The 23,298-nt window shown below is 39.3% G+C and overlaps 1 protein-coding gene across 1 annotated transcript; it reads right to left on the bottom strand.

Annotated features, from left to right (window-relative positions):
* Positions 1–1,075: 1,075 nt before the first annotated feature.
* Positions 1,076–2,231, bottom strand: LOC138868237 (uncharacterized). The gene is made up of 2 exons (XM_070145769.1): positions 1,695–2,231; positions 1,076–1,240 (listed from the first exon to the last, which is right to left on the bottom strand). The coding sequence occupies exons 1-2, from the start codon at positions 2,229–2,231 to the stop codon at positions 1,076–1,078; spliced, it is 702 nt and encodes a 233-aa protein (XP_070001870.1).
* Between the last annotated feature and the right edge of the window lie 21,067 nt (positions 2,232–23,298).

Below are 23,298 nucleotides of genomic sequence, written 5' to 3'. Positions count from 1 at the left end.
CTCACCACTTATAGCATTGTGAAGCATATTTCTCTCTTTATTGTTAACTTGTACCACTTCCATTTGCTCTTTTGTATATGAATCTATATCTTCAGGATCAACAAGTGGTGGAGTAGCAGTTGGTAAGGGATAGTTCCCCTTTTTGATGACTCTCCAAACTTTAACGTCATAAGCCTTGGCAAAGATCTCCATATGCACTTTCCGGCGAGAAAAATATTGTCCATTGAAGTATGGTAGTCTAACTTGTGAAGTTCCTTCCTGGAAGAGAGCTCCTATGATAACTTGATTTGCCATGATCTTTTCTCACAAGCTGTTAAGCAAAAGTAGAATGTGAGCCTTGCTGTGATACCAATTGAAAGTACAAGGAGGGGGTGAATTGTATATTTTTAAACTTAATCTCTATTAGTTGACTGGTTTTTCGATTAGTCAACTAGATGCAATAACCTAACAATTATAATAGCAGAATATAAAATACAGAAAGTAAGTGCAGGAATTAAAGACACCGGAATTTTATACTGGTTCAGATTCAATGTGAATCCTAGTCCAGTCCCCTTGGGTTGAGAGGGAGCTCTCTTTAGTAAATGCGTTCCTTCGAGTACAATGGAAATGACGTGATAGCTCAGTTCCTATAACACTCATCTCTTTTGATACAATGCCTCACCAGTGTTGTACTCTCCTTTTTTCTCTAACTTGTTACAAAGCAGATCATAGAGAACTACAATGTTTGTTTGCAGTAGAACAAAGAGAGGTTTTGTTTGGTTCGATCAAAGTATATTTGTCTAAGGCTTGATGCTGAGTATAAATACTTTGGTGAAGGCCGTTTGCTGACGAGACTTGACAACCCAAGAGATTTGATCCTTGGAAAGAGATTGATTCTTTCCAAGAATAAGATTGCTTGCCGTTGCTATTCCTTGATGAGAGAAAATTGACAGCTTTCCTTATACAGTTGTTAATGATGAGGGTTTACTCCTTGATTGTTGGTCCTTCTGAAATTAGATGCTCAGCTAATCCTCTTACAAAATCTTTGATGCTTTTTGACTGCTTCAATCTTCCGGATTGAATGTGCTGGCCTTGATTAATGCCTTAAGTTTAGGCTTGCTTGATTCTTTTCATCGCAGTTATCCATGATCTTTGCTAACTGATTCGTAATCTTTGCTGATTGATTTCTTTCCTTAAGCATCCAGATTGACTTCAGCAATCTTGTAGCTCCTTGATTCCTTGATCTTCTATAATTGATTTCCTGCACAAATATATTATTAGCATCATTAAAACTAGATCTAACATCAACCTTTGGAACAAACTGGCATATGATTCTCCAATAGGAGTGAAAGTCTTTTCTTTTTGTTGTTGCCTTTTTATTTTGTACTCTGGCCTTGGTTGGAATCTCTTGTGGGTAGGTGGTTGATATGCTTGAGGAGGTGGGAAAGACATTTGTGGAGGTGGTGTAGGCCATTACGGGTCTTGTGGATGTAGAACATATGGCAATGCATTGTGGATAGAGTACCAGGAAGGTGAGGTATAACTTTGGGGATTTTGTGGAGAGAAGTAGCATTGGGGAAGATTATCTGGAGTATGAGGATATTCATGGGGTCGATATTGAGGTTAAAAGCGTTGAGTAGGAACGCCCACTGAATCTTGTCATTGGCGGGGTTGAACAATATTTTTCTATTTCTCTTTCTTCCCCCCAAGTTCACTGAGATGTTCTGAATGTCTTCTGCTATATCTTTCAACGCAGAATAGCTCATGATTTTTCCTGGCATGATTCCTTCTTCTACCATCTCCCACATTTTTACCACATCATTAAAAGGTTTACCCAAAGTAAGGATCAAATGACTGAAGTAGGTGGGTCCTTGAGCTTGTAGAAAAAGCTTTACCATTTCTTCTTCATCAATCGGAAGACTAATTCGGGCAGCTTGTTCCCTCCATCTGAGTCCATATTCCCTAAAGCTCTCACTGGGCTTCTTTTCCATCTTACAAAGGGAGGAGCAGTCTGGGATAATGTCTATATTATACTGAAAGTGTCGAACAAAATCTTGAGCCATGTCATCACATGTATGCCACTTACTAACATCTTGACGAGTATGCCATTCCAAGATTGCCCCAGTCAGGCTTTCACTGAAATACGCCATCAACAACTCATCTTTCCCGCCAAGACTTCTCATTTCACTACAATAACCCCTCAGATGGGCTATTGGATCTCCACGTCCATTATACAAGTTAAACTTTGGCATTTTAAACCCTACGGGTGTTGATACCCATTTTTTCCTATATTTTTTATATGTATAAATACCTTCAAAATAGCATATATAAGCATGAACAAGGTTGTTATAATTTTTCCATAATTTTAAGATTTTAAATTGATTTATTTCCTTCCCTTTTACTCATAAAATTCCCAATAATTATCACTCAAATTATTGTTATGGTGATTTAGTAATTTAATTTCTATATTTATGACAAAATATGGTTAAAATATATTTTATGCATTTTTATAATTGCATTTGGTATTTTAAAGCTAAATTGCATATAATTGCAATATTAGCCCTGTTAATGTATAATTACATTTATATGCATAAAATCGACATTCTATATTTTTAAAATGTTAAAAATCTATTTTAAATCATTGTAGTACACAAAATTATTTTCCAGAAATTATTTATTATTTATTATAAATTATACAAGGATAAATTGGCTATTTAAAATATAGCCATATTACATTTCAATTTTAGCCTTAATTTTAACCCAACCCCAGCCCAATTTCAGGCTAAAATACCCGAACTAAACTCTAAACCCGCCTACCTGACCTAGAACCAATTAAATCATGGCCGTTGATCTGAGAGATCAACGACCCGTATTAACCCTTATCTTTTTAACTCTAAACGAACCCTAACCCTAATTCATTTTTCCAAAACCGCCGCCTCTATATTCTCTCATCTCCTCTCCTCTCTCAGCAACGCAATCAAACCCTAGCCCTTCAAACCGCCTACCTCTCTTCTCTGATCTTCTCCGGTGATCTCCCATCAAATCTTAAGCCTTCAATGGCTCCTCTAACGCCATGCTTGCCTTCTCTAATGTCTTCAAGGGCACAGGGTCACGCCGACTTGCATCTAGGGTTTGTCACTTGTCTGTTCTTGGCTACTCCAGTGTGATTTCGAGCAAAATCACGCCGTATTTGTTACGATCCTTGGGATTCTAGACAGGTTCTTTCATCTCTATTTAAGTTTCTTCTGAAATCCAAATTTCTGCCTACATCTCCTAGATCTGTACAAACTTAAAATGATTTGAGTTTGTTTCTTTGATATTTTACACTGTCCTTGGAACTCTTTGCAAGAATCACGTGATTTCAAGTGTTTTCACCTTCTTCTAAAAAATTAGGGTTTCAGAACTTCTTTTAAAACTTTGTTTGAACTGATTGTTTATGTTTAAACTTCTATTTCTTGCATATTTCAACTGATTCTGTGATTTTACTACCTCTTCAACTCGCCTATGTTAAAAGCCTTAATTTTCTAGATTTTCCTCGTTTGGTTCTATGTGTTAACATGCTGATCGTTGCTTGTTTGAGTTTCTGTGACTATCTTGCTTCGAATATGTTCCTACTGAGTTTTTAGCCTAATTTATATCACCTATATGTGTTTTGTTCATCTTGACTGGTCGATACTTTCCACTTTGCTTGCTATGTTTGGTAACCCATGATACTCTCTTTAAATCAGTAATTTCGAGTACTTGATTCACTAATTTACTATATGTTGATTTTTGATTATTTCCCTATTCTGCAACTTTATTTTATTTTCTTACCTTATTTAGTTAACCGAGTATTTTATTGATTCTGCACTAGCTATTTCCTTAATTGAACTATTATGTATTTACCTCTAATTGCCTATTTTGTACCTGATACCCTACTTGATTTCTATCCTTAAACATTTTTCTACCTATTACCGTTGGCTGATTACCCCTTAATTAAAGGGGTACTTGTATTGATTTGATTCTGAATAGTACTTGGTTCCATAATTACTATACTACTGTGATTCATGTCTTATTTACCTAATTTTCGAACTACTATATATACACACTCTCTCATTAACACAAACACACAAACACTTTGGTTCAAAAAGCTCTCTCTCACACTTAAACTTTCTGCTCTCTCTTTTGTGCTACTTGCTATTGTTCTGAGTTAGCCGGCTGCAAGCCAAGGCTAACTTCACTTTTGTTACTGTCTTCTATACTGGTATATCTTGATTTAAGTCTAAAAAATAATATGTTTCTTTTCTCCTTTAGTTCATCATGTTCCTGATTTGTATCTACCTCCGTTTCTACTGTTCAACATGTAATTAATCTCTTTATGTTAATTATATACTACCCTTTAGACTTAGCGTGTTTATGAAATGTTAAACCCCTTCTAGTGTACCCCAATATGACTCTCCCTTACTAATGTTCTATGCAAAGTAGTTGGGCTATCCTTAGGTAACCCGATTCTGTATTAATTCTGAAGATCCTTAACCCTTTAGCATGTTGCTGATTCTGTACTCAAATGCTCTTGTCACTGTGTTTACCTATGTAACCGATGTGTCCCCAAATCCCTTGACCCCTATGTTTGTGATTGCTGAACCTGCTTTGGTTCTATGATCTCTGGTTGTGTATGACCTATTTTAGGGGTGCTGTGTTTGGACTGTTGTTTACTACTCCACTCTGTTTTCAAAATTGTCTCTGTTCTCTTTCACAAAATTGTTTCAAACAAGTTCCTTTTCAAACTTAAATCTTTTTACGCAATCTCACATCTACTATTAGGTTTTAAGTTTTGCCCCTCTAATGTGTGACTGCTTAGGGATCCCTATGAGATCCCTCTAAACTCTGATACATTAGATCTGGCCCTTCCACACTGCACTTATTTAATTTGATTACCAAGTCTAGGTGTGAGCATTGTCCAGGACCCTTGAAATCCTTAGAGAACTCTGACGCACCTAGACAATGGCATTGTCTATGGAATTTGGGCATTTGATGCTATTGGAGGCTTTGGAAATCTGGGCCTATTTGTAGGCTCCCTACAGAATAACTTCTTATTTTCTTATCTACTTATGTAATTCATTCATATGGTCTGTAATAATTTGTAAACGAATATTTGGGTAACTAGCGAAAAGGGTGGGTAGTTACATATTTGTGGGGTAATAAGGGTAGAAACCGTGCCTATAGGACTTTATATCAGTTACTATGTTTGCCTTACCATGTTAGAAATCATGCCTATAGGTCTCAAGTGGTTCCATAGTAGAAATCATGTTTATAGGTCTTAAAATCAACTTCAAGAGTAGATGTCATGCCTATAGGATATAATCCAAGCCAACTTCTGTTATAACAAATATTTACGTTTGTTTTTCATTTGTCATCATGTCTGCAAGTTTCTAAAATCAGTTTTAAACAACTAGATATCATACCTATAGGGAATACCACCAGAAATTCTGCCTATAGATTTAAACCATTTTAGTTTGAATAAGTTAATCCAGTTTACGATTAGTTCGCTTCGAAACTAGTTTAATTAATGGCTTATTTTCCCTGAAACAAGTTCTTTCAATAAATGCCTTAATCTATCATAAGACAGCATGCCTATAGGGATTCAAGAATCTGTTTTAAAATCTGCCCTGTTTTACTATAAAATGTAATTATCATTATTCCGCGTATAGGCAAGCCTGTAGGGTGTTTCCAAATCCTGTAACTCTGAAACTGTTTCGGTGACTTAATGTCGTTCTGATTTTTAATATGCTTTTGAAACTCAGTAGGAAACTGATAGGGTCATTACTTCTGAGTTTATAAAATAAACTGCCTATCTTATGTGTCTTGATATTCACTTAGACATCATGCCTTAGGATACTGTTTAACAAAAGGCCCTTATTTGTTCTTGAGTCGTGCTGCTTATGTGTATTGTTTGAGGAGGTAATCTTGAGCCTCTAATTTCTCCCTTTTATCTCATGTGTTATGGTCCTAATTGTTCTTGCCTGTCGCCTTAGTATTTTCACCTTTAAAACCTTAGGGGTCTGTCTAGAATTACCTATAGGTAGAGGTCCTCAAATTCCTCCAGGACCATTAAGAAGGGACGGGTAACAGCACGCAATAGATGTCGCTGACCAACACTCGCTTTAATGACCACTAAAGGGGTGAGAAGGGTAGATATGGGATATGATGACTACGCACTAATGTCACGTGTAGCCCCTCATTGAGGAGTATTTACCTGATATTGTATGGGGTGATCCTATAGCCTAACCAACCTAGGACTCCCCTTTTTTCAAAATTCCTCTTGTTTAAACTTTGTTTTATAATACAACTTGTTCAAAACCTTTGTCTTATTATTTGAGTTATACAAACATGCTTCATTTGTAATTATTTGTTTCAAGTATTTATTTGTTAATGGACTAATTCGTAAATATAAGTTTGGCCATGACCTACAGTTGTGGACCAAGAGGGGTGCCTAACACCCTCCCCTCGCGGTCATTTCGAGCCCTTACCCTAATCTCTGATAATGCAAACCAATCCAAGAGCTAATCGCTCTAGGTTCCCTAACGCACCATAATCCATTAGGTGGCGACTCTTCAAATACCCAATTCTCAAAATCAAATGAGTTTTACCCCCATGAATGTCGAAACCAGTACTTCTCTCTCTGTGGAGGGAAAAAAAGGAGTGCGACAGTGGGCAGATGAACATCAAGGAACATACATAAGTCATTGTAAGACACGTTAATCTGATTTCCCCTCTCTTACACGTTCTTTAAGGATTGCTCTATACCTTTCATCTTTCTGGATATCTCACCTCGCTCTTCTTTCCTTGTGAACTTTTCATTCTCAACATAAGGCTCATTCTGAGAGGTATGATCATATGAGTCCGGGACCTGGTGGGCCAGCTCTGGAGGGTAGTATTGGGCATCAGGGGGGTTGAATTGGTGTACTTTTAGACCTAAGGAGAGGTTGTTTAGAAGTTGTGATCGTGGGGATAATGGATATGACAGGAGGGCAATTTTTGGGAAAGGTAGTTAGAGGACGAGTGATGGAGCTATTAGGGTAGTTGGAAAAGCTGTGATAAGCGGGAGAATCTAGAGAGAATGGGGGATCATCTGGCACTATTACCGGAGTTTGGGTAAGGGTAACATCTAGGAAGCTAGGTGGTGGCGGGGGTGGTGCCTTACCAGTCATCCAAGTCCGATACATGTCCACCATGTATTGTCTTAACATCCTTACCTCTTCAATCAACCCATTGTCCTATTCAACCAATTGCTTTTGGGAACTAGTATCAACCAACTCAATTCTATTGTCATCTGCCATTGCCTTTCGACTTTATGTTGTAGAGAAGAGTTACTACTTTAAGAACCATAAAGCAACCACTTTTCTGCTATAATGAAGATAACAAAGAAGAACAAAATGAAGTCATCATGTTAGCGTTAGGGCATGTAATATAAGATAATCTGACATAATGTGCAATGTACCTAGTCACAGTTATCGGTTCTAAAATGACTTCGAGGGTACGAAGGTCATATGGCATCATCCCAATTTCACTCTTCTTTCCCCATTTTCTTCTTCATTTTCCTTTCTAGCACTGCTTGGGTTTTCATTTCCTTCCTCCTCTTTTCTTTCTGATTATCGCTATTTTCTTTCCCCTCATTTCTCACGTCCCACAACTTCATTCTCTTTTTTTCTTTTCTTTTTTCTTTTCCTATTTTTAATGATGATTCGATCGAACCCTATGTAGGTTGCCTATGTATCATGTCCCTCATGAATCAGATCAAGCGTAGTTCTGAAAAGTAATGCACAAAATAAACGAAAAAACAAAATTCTTTTTGGATTTTTCATTTATAATAATTTTGTTTGGTTATTCAAATACAAAATAGGAAGTACAATAATGAAAGACTCGAAAAAACTCAACTATACTACGATAAACTCTGACACCAACTAAAAGACTGAACACTACTAGACAGAGCTAGAAAGTAAAAAAACATCAAAAATAGACTCAAAATATAAAAGGTTTCTTCAAACAAGCTCCCAAATATGATGGTCCTGGTGTATTTATCATGCTCGTGCTCTAGAAAATAAAGCCATACATGAATGAGAAAAATAAGACCAAATAGAGCTAGTGACTTTAGACACTATGCTACGCCACAACACCTCACACTAGACACATACAAGATATGATTGGGCTATTTTTACAAAATGACCTATATGGCCAAAAGTGGCTAGAAGTGAAAACTCAACAAGAGTGACTACTCAGATATGGAGATACCTCACTAAGGCTTATATGGATTCAAAACTCCCAATAATCATGGCCCAAAATTAATTTGCCGAAATGACCCATTTTGCAAAAAGGCTGATATGACCAAAAGTGGCTAAAGATGCAAACTCAAAAAGGAAGGACCTTAAAGAAATATGACACCTAGTTGTGGACTCAACATCCAAATACATGGGGTCATTGAACCACTTTTGCAAAAATGACCACATTTTGCAAGAATGGCCGATGTGGCCAAAAGTGGCTAGACATGCAAGATTTGGCTAAGACCCCATGAAGCCAAAAACCTAAGACTTACTAGGAAGACTGGACCCTATGTGGGCTGCCTACGTATCCCGGCTCGAAAGACGAGTATCAGGTATGCGTAGTTCGGGAAGATTGAACATGGAGAAAGCTTTTCTTAGAAAAAATACAACTAATTTGGAAAAACTATATTTTTTGTCTTTTTGAAAAATGATGGAAAATGTAAAATCTTTTTGGGTTTTTTTCGAAAAAAACTGGGAAAGTGCAAAATGTTTTTGGATTTTTCATTTTTCAATTTTTTTTTGGTCTTTTCTTGAAAAAGTTGTGAAAGAAAAATATAATTGGTCCCTATTTGCTTCATTTTTCACCCTTCTTTCCAAAACATCGGTCCGCCAAATGACCTTTCTACCCTCGTAAATGCAACATTTAGCACATAGGATGATTGAATACCATTTTGGGCCATGAGCCAATTTTGACATAATTTGGATAGGCTTCCTACGACGGGACACAGTGCCTGGGACCGAGCCATGCTAGGTTTAAATGACATGATGCAAATAAGAATGACCTAAAGGCTGACCTAAGTTTGGAGTTCACTAACAAGGCAATTCGGGGGAGCGTATGGTCGATGGTGGATGCTCAAGCTTTCCATCAACTCCATACGTCCGACGCCCCCCCCCTTCTAAAATAAGGGTGACTCAACAAAGAGTTCGTATACGCAACGTGTACTCTGAGACTTGTTGTAGGTAAAAAAGACTCAGGGTTATGCAAATAATGACAGTTTATAAAGCAGTAACACATAAAGGAAAATTTGTAAACAAATAAGCAACTAGCAAATAATAAAACGACATAAACAAAATAAAAATCAAATAAAGCAAACAAAACACATAAAAAACTCAAACGAATATCCTAAAAAATCAACAAGATCAAGTACTAGCTCGAACCTGCAACTCCCCAACAGAGTCGCCAAAGGTGTCACACCCCTTTTTTACACTTCACTGACCCTCTTAAGATAATAAAATGATTTGTAAAGCTCAAAAGGGTTTCAATTATGAAAAGTGGCAAAAGATTATGTTAAAAAGGATTTTTCAAAAGTCGCCACCTAGCATTGGGTTTCGGTGTGCCAGGTCACCATTCCAAAGCAATTTTTCCTTTCAAAACACATTATTTGAATTTAACTGCCTATTTTAAGCATTTATGTTTCTTTTATTCATGAAACTGACTTATCTCTTTGTTTTCTTTTTCCTGTAACTGTCTTTTAATTATTTAAATGCTATATTTATTTTTCCTACGTGAAAATACTTGACTACATGTTATTAATTGCTGCATAAATCATGCTCCGCATCATATTTCACTTGTGCGTATCAAATTCTATAGCAACGTTTTAATGAGTGGTTGCTCTCTTCCTATTTACTACCCTTAAATTCGGAAAGGCTTATTTGTGGTAAAACCAGTCGATCAGCGGTGCAGTCGACGGTTCCGTTCCTCCCCCCTCGAGTTGTCCGCTTGAGAGTACCAGTCTAAAATCCCATAGAAACCTTACTCTAGTTAAAATTGTGCATGCATCATGGTCAAACCTAGTCGAATCAATTATGTTCTCCACATAATGATCCTTTAAGATAAGCCTTATCCAAAATCCATCGGGTTTTCCATAATCCCAACCGACACAACCACGTTCTGTGCATCAATTTGCAGAACTAAATGCAGATATGTTGATATTAAATGTATAAACAGTCGAGTCTGGTAGGGGTAAGGCCTAACCCTTTATTTTGCAGAAATGAGGAACGAGGTCCCCAGCTTCGGTATGATTAGCACACCCTCACTTTTGCTAGACTGGTGGAGGAATCTTCTATCAGACGTCCAAATCAATGAATGGAAAAAAAGGGCCGCCAAGTCTAGCAAAAAGCTGGAATACTTGGAATACAACCTGTTAGAATTGGAAGGAAAAGTGAGGAAGAGAGTCACCGACTGCTAGAACGGTGAGGGAAACGAAGGAGGACATTTAGCAAAGACCTTATTACTGGTGAACCTACGCGAATTGGAGGATTTGATCAATGAGAACATTCAATTTGAGGAAGGTCCTTCTAGGACCAAATAGGCTAGATTTATTTGCTTTTTCCTAAAATGTAATAAGGCCAAGTGCCAGTAGTGACTTATTTTTTTTATCATCTTAGTGTCACTTTGGGATTCGTCTATTTTTATATTATGAAATGAAGCATTTATTGGCATTAAAATTTCTTCAAGTTTATTTTTCACTAGGCCTACCTCGGGCACAATGAGGTTCCCAAAGTAGGACACGAATTTACATTTTCGCAATATGTGTTTAAATACTACAAACATTTCAGGATCCTCACTGGCTTGTTACCTTTTTTGTTTTTGCTCATTTTTTCTTTGTTATTCCCATCCCCTTAGGTTGGTTCACTCATACTGGCCTCATCAACGTATCACACCAGATCTAAAGGCCCTCCACTTCCTCCTCCTCCAAGCAACACAAAGGGAAAAGGAAATATAAAAATGGACGACTTAAGTGGTATCTGAAAGGGGAATATTGAGAACGCAGAAACCTCAGATGGCCGCAGTACTTCGGTACCAAATGATTTAGTTTTAAGACTGGAAAAAAGGATACTGGAATTGCAAGGAGAACTTGAGCAAGTTCACAACTTGGCAAACTTGTCACTCACCCTCAATGTCCCCAATATCCACCAACAAAACACAAAGAACCCGACACCTCCTCAGAACACACAAAACCAACACCCATAAAATCCTCCCGCGTCAAATCAATACACGACTCCACCCCAAAATATCAATACATTGCCAATACCAACTCCACAACAACATCATCATCAACCAACACAGTACCCACCAACCACCGCTTACCACACTCCCCAAAACACACCACTACTCATTCCTGATACCCAAAACTCCACCAATGACCATCACTACACCCAATTTCCTGGCACCTATCAAAGCAATCACATATATGTGTAAATTGTACCTCCCTCTACCCAACCAACCTCATATGCACCGGAATCCTCCGAGAAGGACCTGCTCATTAAAAACATGGCTGAAGAACTCAAGAAGTTAACAAGTCGAGTTCAAGGTGTTGAACGCGACAGAGGAATAGAAGGTTTGAACTATGAAGATCTGTGCATACAACCGGATATCAAACTGCTAGAGGGGTACAAACCTCCCAATTTCGAAATGTTTAATGGTACAGGTGATCCCAAGGTTCATCTAAGGACCTATTGTGACAAGCTTGTCGGGCCCGGGAAAGATGAAAAGATTCGGATGAAACTCTTTATGAGGAGCCTTACTGGGGATGCTTTGTCTTGGTATATCAGCCAAAATCCCAAGAAATGGTCCAATTGGGTAAGCATGGTGTCAAAGTTCATGGACCGGTTCAGGTTCAACACAGAGAATGCACCAGATGTCTTCTACATTCAGAATCTTAAGAAGAAACCTACTGAGACTTTCCGCGAATACGCTACTCGTTGGAGGTCAGAAGCAGCCAAGGTCAGGCCCTCTTTGGACGAAGAACAGATGAATAAATTCTTCGTTAGGGCACATGATCCACAATATTATGAGAGGTTGATGGTTATCGAAAATCATAAGTTCTGTGACATCATCAAACTCGGAGAAAGAATCGAAGAAGGAATCAAGAAAGGGATGGTAACAAACTTCGAGGCACTGCAAGCCACGAATAAGGCACTACAATCAGGTGGCATATCAAAGAAGAGAGATGTTGGGGCAGTAATGGTGGCCCAAGGCCCAAAATCTCCACTTACCTATCAAACACCTCTACCCACATATCAAACACCTTCACCCACATATGAAACACCTCCACCTCCATATCAGACACCTCCACCCACATATCAAACACCTCTACCCACATATTAAGCACCTCCACCCACATATCAAACGCCTCTACCCACGTACCAAATACCTTCACCCATATACCAAGCATCGCCGCCTACATATCAACCGTCATCTCCCAAATATCCCCCTCCAGCCACTGTCCATCACACCTATAACTCCCAACCATCCCACTTCCAATCACCACCAGCTTGCCAAAATTATCCAAGACCGAGACCTAACTTCGACCACAAGCCGCCCCAACAATACACCGCCATTGCTGAGCCCATCGACCAACTGTATGGAAGGTTAAAAGTCGTAGGTTACGTCACTCCTGTTCCCGCTGTGGTATTAGAAAATCCATCCCAATGTGTTAATCCGAAAAAAACTTGTGCGTACCATTCCGGTATAAAAGTTCACACCACTGCTGAGTGCCGAACATTGAAGGATAAGATCCAGACGCTAATTGACAACAAGGTTATACAAGCAAAGGAAGTCGCACCTAATGTATGCAACAATCCCCTCACTGATCATAGAGGTGATGGTGTACATGTGATAGAGACAAATGAAGAATGGGACCCTAAGGGGTCGATCAGGCTTATTCGAGAAGGCGATGACTTTAAGGTTGTAGTCACACTTACTCCTATTGTGGTTTAGACTCAGGCACCAATTGATGTTGAGGTAACTGCATCAGTTCCATTCGAGGTAGAAGTGGCTCCGCCCGCAGCCACCTCCGCCCCATTAGAGGTAGAAGTGATCACACCTTTCATTGTGATAGTATCAACCACACCCCCATTCAACTCAAAAGCAATACCCTGGGATTATGTCTCCAAGGCTCGGCGGAAAGGGAAGACCAAGATAGAGGAATCTGACGCTGCGCAAGGAATGACTAGAACTGGAATAGTCTATACACCTGAACACCTGGGAGGTTCAAGTAAAGAGGCCACTACTAGGCAGCCTATCATTGACACCGGGCTAGATGACCTGTGGAGGAAAGTACATGCAAAGGAATATTTTGTTGTTGACCACCTGAACAAAGTCCCTGCTCAGATATCTTTCATGTCACTATTGCAAAATTCAGAGGCACACAAGAACGCTTTGATGAAAGTATTGAGCGAGGATATGTACCCAATAACATCACTGGCGAAGAAATGGCCAACATGGTTGGGCAAGTGTTAGAGAGCCATAAGATTATCTTCCAGGAAGATGAGCTACCGCCCGAGGGTTTGAATCACAATCGAGCATTGCATATCACAGTGCAATTTGAAGACAAGTTCATTGCTAGGGTCCTGGTTGACGGAGGTTCAAGCTTAAATATTTGTCCGTTGGACACTCTGAAAAGGTTGGACAAAGGTTTCCACGAGATACGGGTAGAAAGAATGAATATGAAGGCTTTCGATGGGTCTCAGAGGGCTACGATTGGGGAAATCAACCTTTGCTTGCAGATGGGGCCAACTTGGTTCGACGTTGAATTCCAAGTGCTTGACATACCAGCCTCATATAATCTTCTGTTGGGTCGACCATGGATCCACGCTACTGGAGCCATGCCTTCCACACTACATCAAGCCGTGAAATTCAAATAGAACCGCCAGGAGGTAATCATTCACGGAGATGGGAGTAACCCTATCTACACTAGTCAAACCATCCCGGCCATTAGACATAGAAGAAGGCTAGGAGTGGAAACCTATCATCACATTAAACGGGTCAATGCCGTCGAGAAGGATAAGTGGTGGAGTAACAAAATAGAAAGCATACTAGCGTGGTCCGGATATGAACCCGGCAAAGGGTTGGGAAAGAACCTCCAAGGTATCACCAAACCAATACAACTGAAAAATCATGGTTCTATCTTTGGGCTCAGATACCGGTATAGATGGAAAGAGTATAGGAATTGGTCGCCTCCATGGCATGGACCATATTACCCTCTTGAGCAGCCAGTGCCACATTTGGAAAAAGCTTTTCATTAGGCCGATACAATATGGGGAACCATAGATGAAGAAGCACTAGCTGGGTTAAAGAATTTGTTCTTGAAGGATAAGGACATGGGCTGCGGTGCCATAATTGAGGAGGAGGAAGAAGGCCTCACTATTCAGACTGTGGCTAAGGGAGCTGTTCTCAGAAATTAGACCACCACACCATCCCGAGCCCGCTGAGTCCCTAGGTAGCCTGGCAGAATTTACTTCTATAAGCCATTCTAGGCATTTAAGATTTCCCGTAATTTTGTTTTAAGTTTTACTTGTTTCAAAATAAATGCTCGATTCATCGAGTCGTGCTTTGTCTGGACAATTTTTCAAGTTTTAATCAAATGCATTTGCTCTTTATTATTCACTACTATCTTTGCACTTTTACTTTCTACGGCGTTATTATTACTTTTCCTAATGAACCAGTGACTGTGACATGTAATGAGGCAATGCAACATGAGAATAGTGATTCAGAGGAAGAAGATGAGATACCCAAGGAAATCGTCAGGGAGGTTGAAAAATTTGAAAATAAACCTATGTCCAATCTGGACGAGACCGAAACAGTAAATTTGGGAGACGCCGAGACCTTCAATGAGACCCGCATCAGCATTCACTTGTCACCAATAGAGAAGGAAGAGTACATTCGTTTCCTAAAAGAATATGAGGACATTTTTGCATGGTCATATGATGACATGACCGGTTTGAGCACTTCCATAGTGGCTCACAAGTTGCCTACTAATCCCATGTGTCTGCCAGTAAAACAGAAACTCAGAAAGTTCAAACCACACATGAACCTGAAAATCAAGGAGGAAGTTACCAAGTAGATCAAAGCCAAAGTTCTCAGGGTGGTTGAATATCCAACCTAGTTAGCTAACATTGTGCCAGTTCTGAAGAAAGATGGGAAGGTCCGAGTATGTGTTGACTATCGGGATTTAAACAGAGCAAGTCCCAAGGACGACTTCCTACTGCCAAGTATACATATCCTGATCGATAATTGCGCCAAGCATGAACTCCAATCCTTTGTAGATTGCTTCGCGGGTTATCACCAGATTTGGATGGATGAAGAAGATGCAGAGAAGACAGTTTTCATCATGTCGTGGGGTGTGTACTGTTGCAAGATGATGTCGTTCGACCTGAAGAATGTTGGGGCCACTTATATGAGAGCCATGACAACCATATTCCATGATATGATACATAAAGAAATAGATGTGTATGTAGACGATGTCATTATCAAATCCAAGAGGGCCGCAAATCACATAGCAGACTTGAGGAAGTTCTTCGACATGCTAAGAAGGTACAATTTGAAATTGAACCCCACAAAGTATGCATTCGGGGTTCTCGTAGGAAAGTTATTGGTATTCATCGTTAGTCATTGAGGGATCGAACTGGATCCGTCTAAAGTCAAAGCTATTCAGGAGTTACCACAACCTAAGAGCAAAAAGGACGTGATAAGCTTCCTAGGACGTCTCAACTATATCAGTCGCTTCACCATAGTCCACAGTTATATGTGAACCCATCTTCAAGATTCTAAGAAAGGATGTCGAAACAAGTTGGACCAAAGATTGTCAAAAAGCTTTTGACAAAATCAAGGAGTACCTGTCCCCACCGCCAGTTCTAGTCCCGCTAGAACCAGGACGACCTTTGCTACTCTATCTATTTGTATTAGATGGAGTATTCAGATGTGTTTTGGGACAATATGACAAGACAGGAAGAAAGGAGCAGGCCATATAATACTTGAGTAAGAAGTTCACACCTTATGAAGCACGGTATTCTCTGCTTGAACGCACTTGTTGTGCTTTGACCTGGACAGCCTAGAAATTGAGGCATTACTTATGTGCCTACACTAAATACCTCATATCCATGATGGATCCTCTGAAGTATATATTCCAGAAACCCATGCCGACCGGTAAGTTGGCTAACTGGCAGATATTACTAAGTGAGTTCGATATCGTCTATGTAACTCAAAAGACGGTCAAGGGACAAGCACTGGCAGATCACCTTGCTAAAAATCAGGTGGGAGGAGAATACAAACCCTTAAAAACGTATTTTCCCGATGAAGAAGTATCATTCGTAAGAAAAGACATTACCGAAGCATATGACGGTTAGAGGATGTTCTTTGACGGAGTCGCAAATTTCAGAGGAGTGGGCATTGGAGTAGTTTTGGTATCAGAAACGGGTCAGCATTATCCGGTATTTGCTAAACTCAAATTTCCATGCACCAACAACATGGCAGAATATGAAACTTGTATACTAGGGCTCAACATGGCAGTCGACATGAACATTCAGGAGCTGCTGGTGATCGGTGATTCAGATTTGCTTGTGTACCAAGTATAAGGAGAATGGGCCACCAAAAATTCCAGGATATTGCCATATCTGCACCATGTTCAGGAGTTGAGAAAGAAGTTTACAGAGATAGAATTCCGACATGTGCCCAGAATTCATAACGAGTTTGCCGACGCATTGGCCACTTTGTCATCCATGATACAACATCCAAATAAGAACAACATTGATCCCATTCCAGTGAGGATCCATAATCAACCGGCATATTGTGCTCATGTCGAGGAAGAACCAGATGGAAAGTCTTGGTTCCATGACATCAAGGAGTACTTATCGAAAGGAGAATATCCGGAGCATGCAAATCACATCCAAAAATGCACACTCCGGAGCTTGTCAAACCACTTCTTCCACAGCAGAGGAAACTTGTACAGGAGAACTCCTGATTTGGGTTTACTAGGATGTGTTGACGCAAGGGAAGCTTCTAAGCTACTTGAGGAAGTGCATACAGGGACCTATGGTCCACACATAAATGGTTTGTCGTGGCTAAGAAGATACTCAGGGAAGGTTACTTTTGGATGACCATGGAGGCAGATTGCATTTAGTATGTCCACAAATGCTTTCAATGTCAAGTGCATGCCGACATGATAAAAATTCAGCCGAATGAGCTCAATGCAACAAGCTCACCTTGGCCATTCGCCGCTTGGGGAATGGATGTTATTGGTCTGATTGAGCTCACTGCTCCAAACGGACACAGGTTTATTTTGGTAGCCATTGATTACTTCACAAAATGGGTATAGGCTGCATCTTACAAAGTTGTGACCAAGAAAGTCATCGTAGACTTTGTCAAGGATCGAATGGTTTGCCAATTCGGTGTTACCGAATCCATTGTCACTGAAAATGCTGCCAATCTCAACAGTGATATGATGAAAGCTATGTGTGAAACTTTCAAAATCAAGCATAAGAATTCCACAGCCTACAGACCTCAGATGAATGGAGCCGTAGAAGCTGCCAACAAAAACATTAAAAAGATACTAAGAAAAATAGTAGAGAACCACAAACAGTGGCATGGGAAGTTACCCTTTGCTCTGTTAGGGTACCGCACCACGGTTTGCATATCAACTGGGGCAACTCCCTACATGTTGGTTTATGGTCCCGAGGCTGTCATCCTAGCCGAGGTGGAGATTCTTTCTTTAAGAGTCATAGAGGAAGTTGAACTTAGCGATGCAGAGTGGATAAGGAGTCGCTATGAACAATTGGCCCTTAACGATGAAAATAGGATGAACGCAGTATGTCACGGCCAACTTTATCAGAATAGAATGTCCATAGCTTTCAACAAAAGGGTCAAATCAAGATAGCTCGCACCAGGGCAGCTGGTATTGAAGAAAATCTTCCCACATCAGGATGAAGCCAAAGGGAAATTCTCTCCCAACTGGCAGGGTCCGTACATAGTTCATAGGGTGCTAACAGGAGGAGCACTCATACTTGTAGAAATGGACGGAGAAGTTTGGCCAAAACCGATCAATTCAGACGCAGTCAAGAGATATTATGCCTAGATTACTTTACATTTCTCTTCTGATGTAATTGAACTACGCTTGACCTGATTCCCATTTAAGAGGGGATACTTAGGCAGCCTTATGGGTTTGGTCATATCATAATAAAATTTTCATTTCCCCCCAATATCAGAAATTGGGGCAGAATTTTGAGGAGGATCCTCAAAATTCTGGAGCAAGTCCAGCCAACGCCATCACATGCCAGAAAGTCAGTAATCATTTAAGAAACTGGGTAGAATTTTGAGAAGGATTCTCAAAATTCCAAAAAGATTCAGTATGGCTTATTATCCGTAAACAGTCAAAAGATCACCCACCAAATTGGGGCAGAATTTTGAGGAGGACCCTCAAAATTCCATAAGAGAGCTGCAATGTCTTTGAGATGCGTCACAGTCACTAGTTCATCTAAATGTATCAATACATTTCCAAAACAGCTCTATTTTTATCAAATTGTATATTTTCGAAAACTCTACTTCCATAACAGTCAGGTGTCGCCCAGGGAAACTCAAAAGGCTTTCAGAACGAAGCAAAGCAAGGTCGGGAGATGAAGGCACGAACCAACCTTCCCCCCACAAAACTTACAATTTTTCTTTGAACGCAGTCACATTTGACGTAGCGATAGCATTTGCAAAACATGTATACACAAAGATAATTCACTATCAATCAGGCCATCAGACATTGAATACATCTCCAGCTAAGACATACACTACTCTTATTTGTTGCTCGCTCTTTGCATGGGACTAATCCCTGTCCCCCATATTTGCATGAGGCTAATCCTTGCCTCTCCATTTGCATGAGGCTAATCCTTGCCTCCCTATTTGCATGAGTCTAATCCTTGACTCCATCCTGCATGAGGTTAATCCCTGCCTCCCCATTTGCATGAGTTTAATCCTTGACTCCCTATTTGCATGAGTCTAATCCTTGACTCCATCCTGCATGAGGCTAATCCCTGCCTCCCTATTTGCATGAGGCTAATCCTTAACTCCATCTTGCATGAGGCTAATCCCTGCCTCCCTACTAGCATGAGGCTAATCCCTACCTCCCCATTTGTACGAGTCTAATCCTTGACTCCATCTTGCATGAGGCTAATCCCTGCGTCTCTATTTGCATGAGTCTAATCATTGACTCCTTATTTGCATGAGTCTAGTCCTTGACTCCATCCTGCATGAGGTTAACCCCTGCCTCCCTATTTGCATGAGTCTAAACCTTAACTCCATCCTACATGAGGCTAATCCCTGCCTCCCCATTTGTATGAGTCTAATCCTTGACTCCATCTTGCATGAGGCTAATCCCTGTCTCCCCATTTGCGTGAGTCTAATCTTTCACTCCATCTTGCATGAGGCTAATCCCTGCCTCCCTACTTGCTTGAGTCTAATCCTTGAATCCATACTTGCATGAGTCTAATCATTGTACCCTACTTGCATGAGGCTAATCCTTGCATCCACCTTCACGTGGGACTAAGCATTGTCCATTTTGCAGATATTGCCCTATTTTACTATATATTTGTTTTCCAACCAGGCTAAGCTCTGCCCTCCATTTCACAAGACTAAGCATTGTCCTGTTAATATCATATTATTGCATATCATGGGCTGAAATATCACCAATCTATCCGAAGGCGTCATAAGTCTAAAGGCATCATCCTCATAGCCGAAAGACACCATGACATGGCCTGACGATCTCTCAAACTTGCATATCATTATTGAAAGGCGTCATGGTTCGGAGGCACCATCTTCATGGCCCGAGAACATCATTTCATGGCCTACGAATCCCTCACTAAACAATTCATGTCCCAGAACGTCATGGTCTGAGGACGTCATCTTTAACCGTCCGAAGACAACCTTCATGGTCCCAAGGGAATTTGCATCATGTTTAAATTTTCGCAAAATACATGTTTGTAGCATCTTTTATATGCAGGTAACCAGTAAGCAACTGCTATCCTAGTAGGAGCGACCTCGCTCCAGTTCCTTCAACTATCCCGAGCTTCAACCGTTCATCATAACCGTTTTGCATCTCGTGTTTGTTCTTGCAATAATTTCATCGGCATATTCCGCCAATGAATCCAGAACTACACGCGGCCTGATTCTTGTAAAACTAGGTATATGTAGGCATCTCAAAGACCAGAGTCTGGCCTCTAACTTTCAAAACCTCCCGCCCGGTCAAAATTGGCCATCATTTCTTTACCCGAAAACTCTTTCATCCTTCCCAGATAAAGAGGGGCAGCTGTTGATACCCAATTTTTTTCTATATTTTTTATATGTATAAATACCTTCAAAATAGCATATATATGCATATATAAGCATGCACAAGGTTGTTATAATTTTTCCATAATTTTAAAGATTTTAAATTGATTTATTTCCTTCCATTTTACTTATAAAATCCCCAATAATTATCACTCAAATTATTGTTATAGTGATTTAGTCATTTAATTCCTATATTTATGTCAAAATATATTTTATGCATTTTTATAATTGCATTGGTATTTTTAAAGCTAAATTGCATATAATTGCAATATTATCCCTATTAATGTATAATTACATTTATATGCATAAAATCGACCTTTTATATTTTTAAAATGCTGAAAATCCATTTAAATCTTTTAGTACATAAAATTATTTTCTAGAAATTATTTATTATAAATTATATATGGATAAATTGGCTATTTAAAATATAGCCAGATTACATTTCAATTTTAGCCTTAATTTTAACCCAACCCCAGCCCAATTTCAGGCTAAAATACCCGACCCAAACCCTAAACCAGCCTACCCAACCCAAAACCAATTAAATCATGGCCGTTGATCTAAGAGATCAATGGCCCGTATTAAACCTTGCCTTTTTTTTAACTCTAAACGACCCCTAACCTTAATTCATTTTCCCAAACTCGACGCCTCTAAATTCTCTCATCTCCTCTCCTCTCTCAGCAATTCAATCAAACCATAGCCCTTCAAACCACTGATCTCTCTTCTCCAGTCTTCTCCGGTGATCTCTCATCAACTCCTAAGCCTCCAATGGCTCCTCTAACGCCATGTTTGCCTTCTCTAAGGTCTTCAAGGGCCCAGGGTCACGCCGACTTGCATCTAGGGTTCGTCACTTGTTTGTTCTTGGCTACTCCAGTGTGATTTCGAGCACAATCACGCCGTATTTGTTACGATCCTTAGGATTCTAAACAGGTTCTTTCATCTCTATTTGGGTTTCTTCTGAAACCCTAATTTCTGCCTATATATCCTAGATATATGCAAACTTAAAATGATTTGAGTTTGTTTCTTTGATATTTTACACTATCCTTGGAACTCTTTACAAGAATCACATGATTTCAAGTGTTTTCACCTTCTTCTAAAAAATTAGGGTTTCAGAACTTCTTTTAAAACTTTGTTTGAACTGATTGTTTATGTTTAAACTTCTATTTCTTGCATATTTCAACTGATTCTATGATTTTACTACCTCTTCAACTCACCTATGTTAAAAGCCCTAATTTTCTAGGTTTTTCTCATTTGGTTCTATGTGTTAGCATGATTGATCGTTGCTTGTTTAAGTTTATGTGACTATCTTGCTTCGAATATGTTCCTACTGAGTTTTTAGCCTAACTTATATCACCTCTATGTGTTTTTGTTCATCTTGACTGGTCGATACTTGAATCTTTGCTTGCTATGTTTGGTTACTCCTATCTCACTCTTTTATATGCTAAAATTCTCTCTTTGATTGACTCTGAACTCCTTGTTTCTTGGCTTGATTTGAAAAACTTCCCTTTTTAAACTTTGTTTATTTGCTTATTTATGGGAACCCATGATACTCTCTTTAAATCAGTAATTTTCGAGTCATTGATTCAGTGATTTACTATATGTTGATTTTTGATTATTTCCCTATTCTGCAACTTTATTTTGTTTTCTTACATTATTTGGTTAACCGAGTATTTTACTGATTCTGCACTAGCTATTTCCTTAATTGAACTATTATGTATTTACCTCTAATTGCCTATTTTGTACCTGATACCCTACTTGATTTCTATCCTTAAACATTTTTCTACCTATTACTGTTGGTTGATTACCCCTTAATTAAAGGGGTACTTGTATTGATTTGATTCTGAATAGTACTTGGTTCCATAATTACTATACTATTGTGATTCATGCCTTATTTACTAATTTTCGAACTACTATATATACACACTCTCTCATTAACACAAACACACGAACACTTTGGTTCAAAAAGCTCTCTCTCACACTTAAACTTTCTGCTCTCTCTTTTGTGCTACTTGCTATTGTTCTGAGTTAGCCTGCTGCAAGCCAAGGCTAACTATTGTGCTCTCCTGCTCCTTCACTTTTGTTACTATCTTCTTTACTGGTATGTCCTAATTTAAGTCTCAAAAACAATATGTTTCTTTTCTCCTTCAGTTCATCATGTTCCTGATTTGTTTCTACCTCTGTTTCTACTGTTCAACATGTAATTAATCTCTATGTTAATTATATTCCACCCTTTAGACTCAGCATGTTTATGAAATGTTAAACCCCTTCTAGTGTACCCCAATATGACTCTCCCTTACTAATGTTCTATGCAAAGTAGTTGGGTTATCCTTAAGTAACCTGATTCTGTATTAATTATGAAGATCCTCAACCCTTTAGCATTTTGCTGATTCTGTACTTAAATGCTCCTGTCACTATGTGTTTACCTATGTAACCTATGTATCCCCAAATCCCTTGACCCTCATGTTTGTGATTGCTGAACCTGCTTTGGTTCTATGATCTCTGGTTGTGTATGAACTTATTTTAGGTGTGTTGTGTTTTGACTGTTGTTTACTACTCCACTCTCTCTTTTCAAAATTGTCTCTGTTCTCTTTCACAAAACTGTTTCAAACAAGTTCCTTTTCAAACTTAAATCTTTTTAAGCACTCTCACATCTACTCTTAGGTTTTAAGTTTTGCCCCTCTAATGTGTGACTGCTTAGGGATCCCTATGAGATCCCTCTAAACTCTGATACATTAGATCTGGCCCTTCCACACTGCACTTATTCAATTTGATTACCAAGTCTAGGTGTGAGTACTGCCCGGGATCCTTGAGATCCTTAGAGAACTCTGACACACCTAGACAATGGCATTGTCTATGGAATTTGGGCATTTGATGCTATTGGAGGCTTTGGAAATCTGGGCCTATTTGTAGGCTCCCTACAGAATAACTTCTTAT

This window comes from Nicotiana sylvestris, chromosome 1 (genome assembly GCF_000393655.2).
Source record: "Nicotiana sylvestris chromosome 1, ASM39365v2, whole genome shotgun sequence".
Classification (NCBI taxonomy): Eukaryota; Viridiplantae; Streptophyta; class Magnoliopsida; order Solanales; family Solanaceae; genus Nicotiana; species Nicotiana sylvestris.
Note: the sequence above shows the minus strand (reverse complement) of the source record. Positions and strands in the feature narration are given on the sequence as shown.

Coding starts and splice junctions, on each gene's coding strand:
- LOC138868237 (XM_070145769.1), bottom strand. CDS start 2,231: ATGCCAAAGTTTAACTTGTATAATGGACGTGGAGATCCAATAGCCCAT. Junction 1,241..1,694: donor AAGACATTCAGAACATCTCA/GTGAACTTGGGG, acceptor ATATTTGTGCAG/GAAATCAATTATAGAAGATC.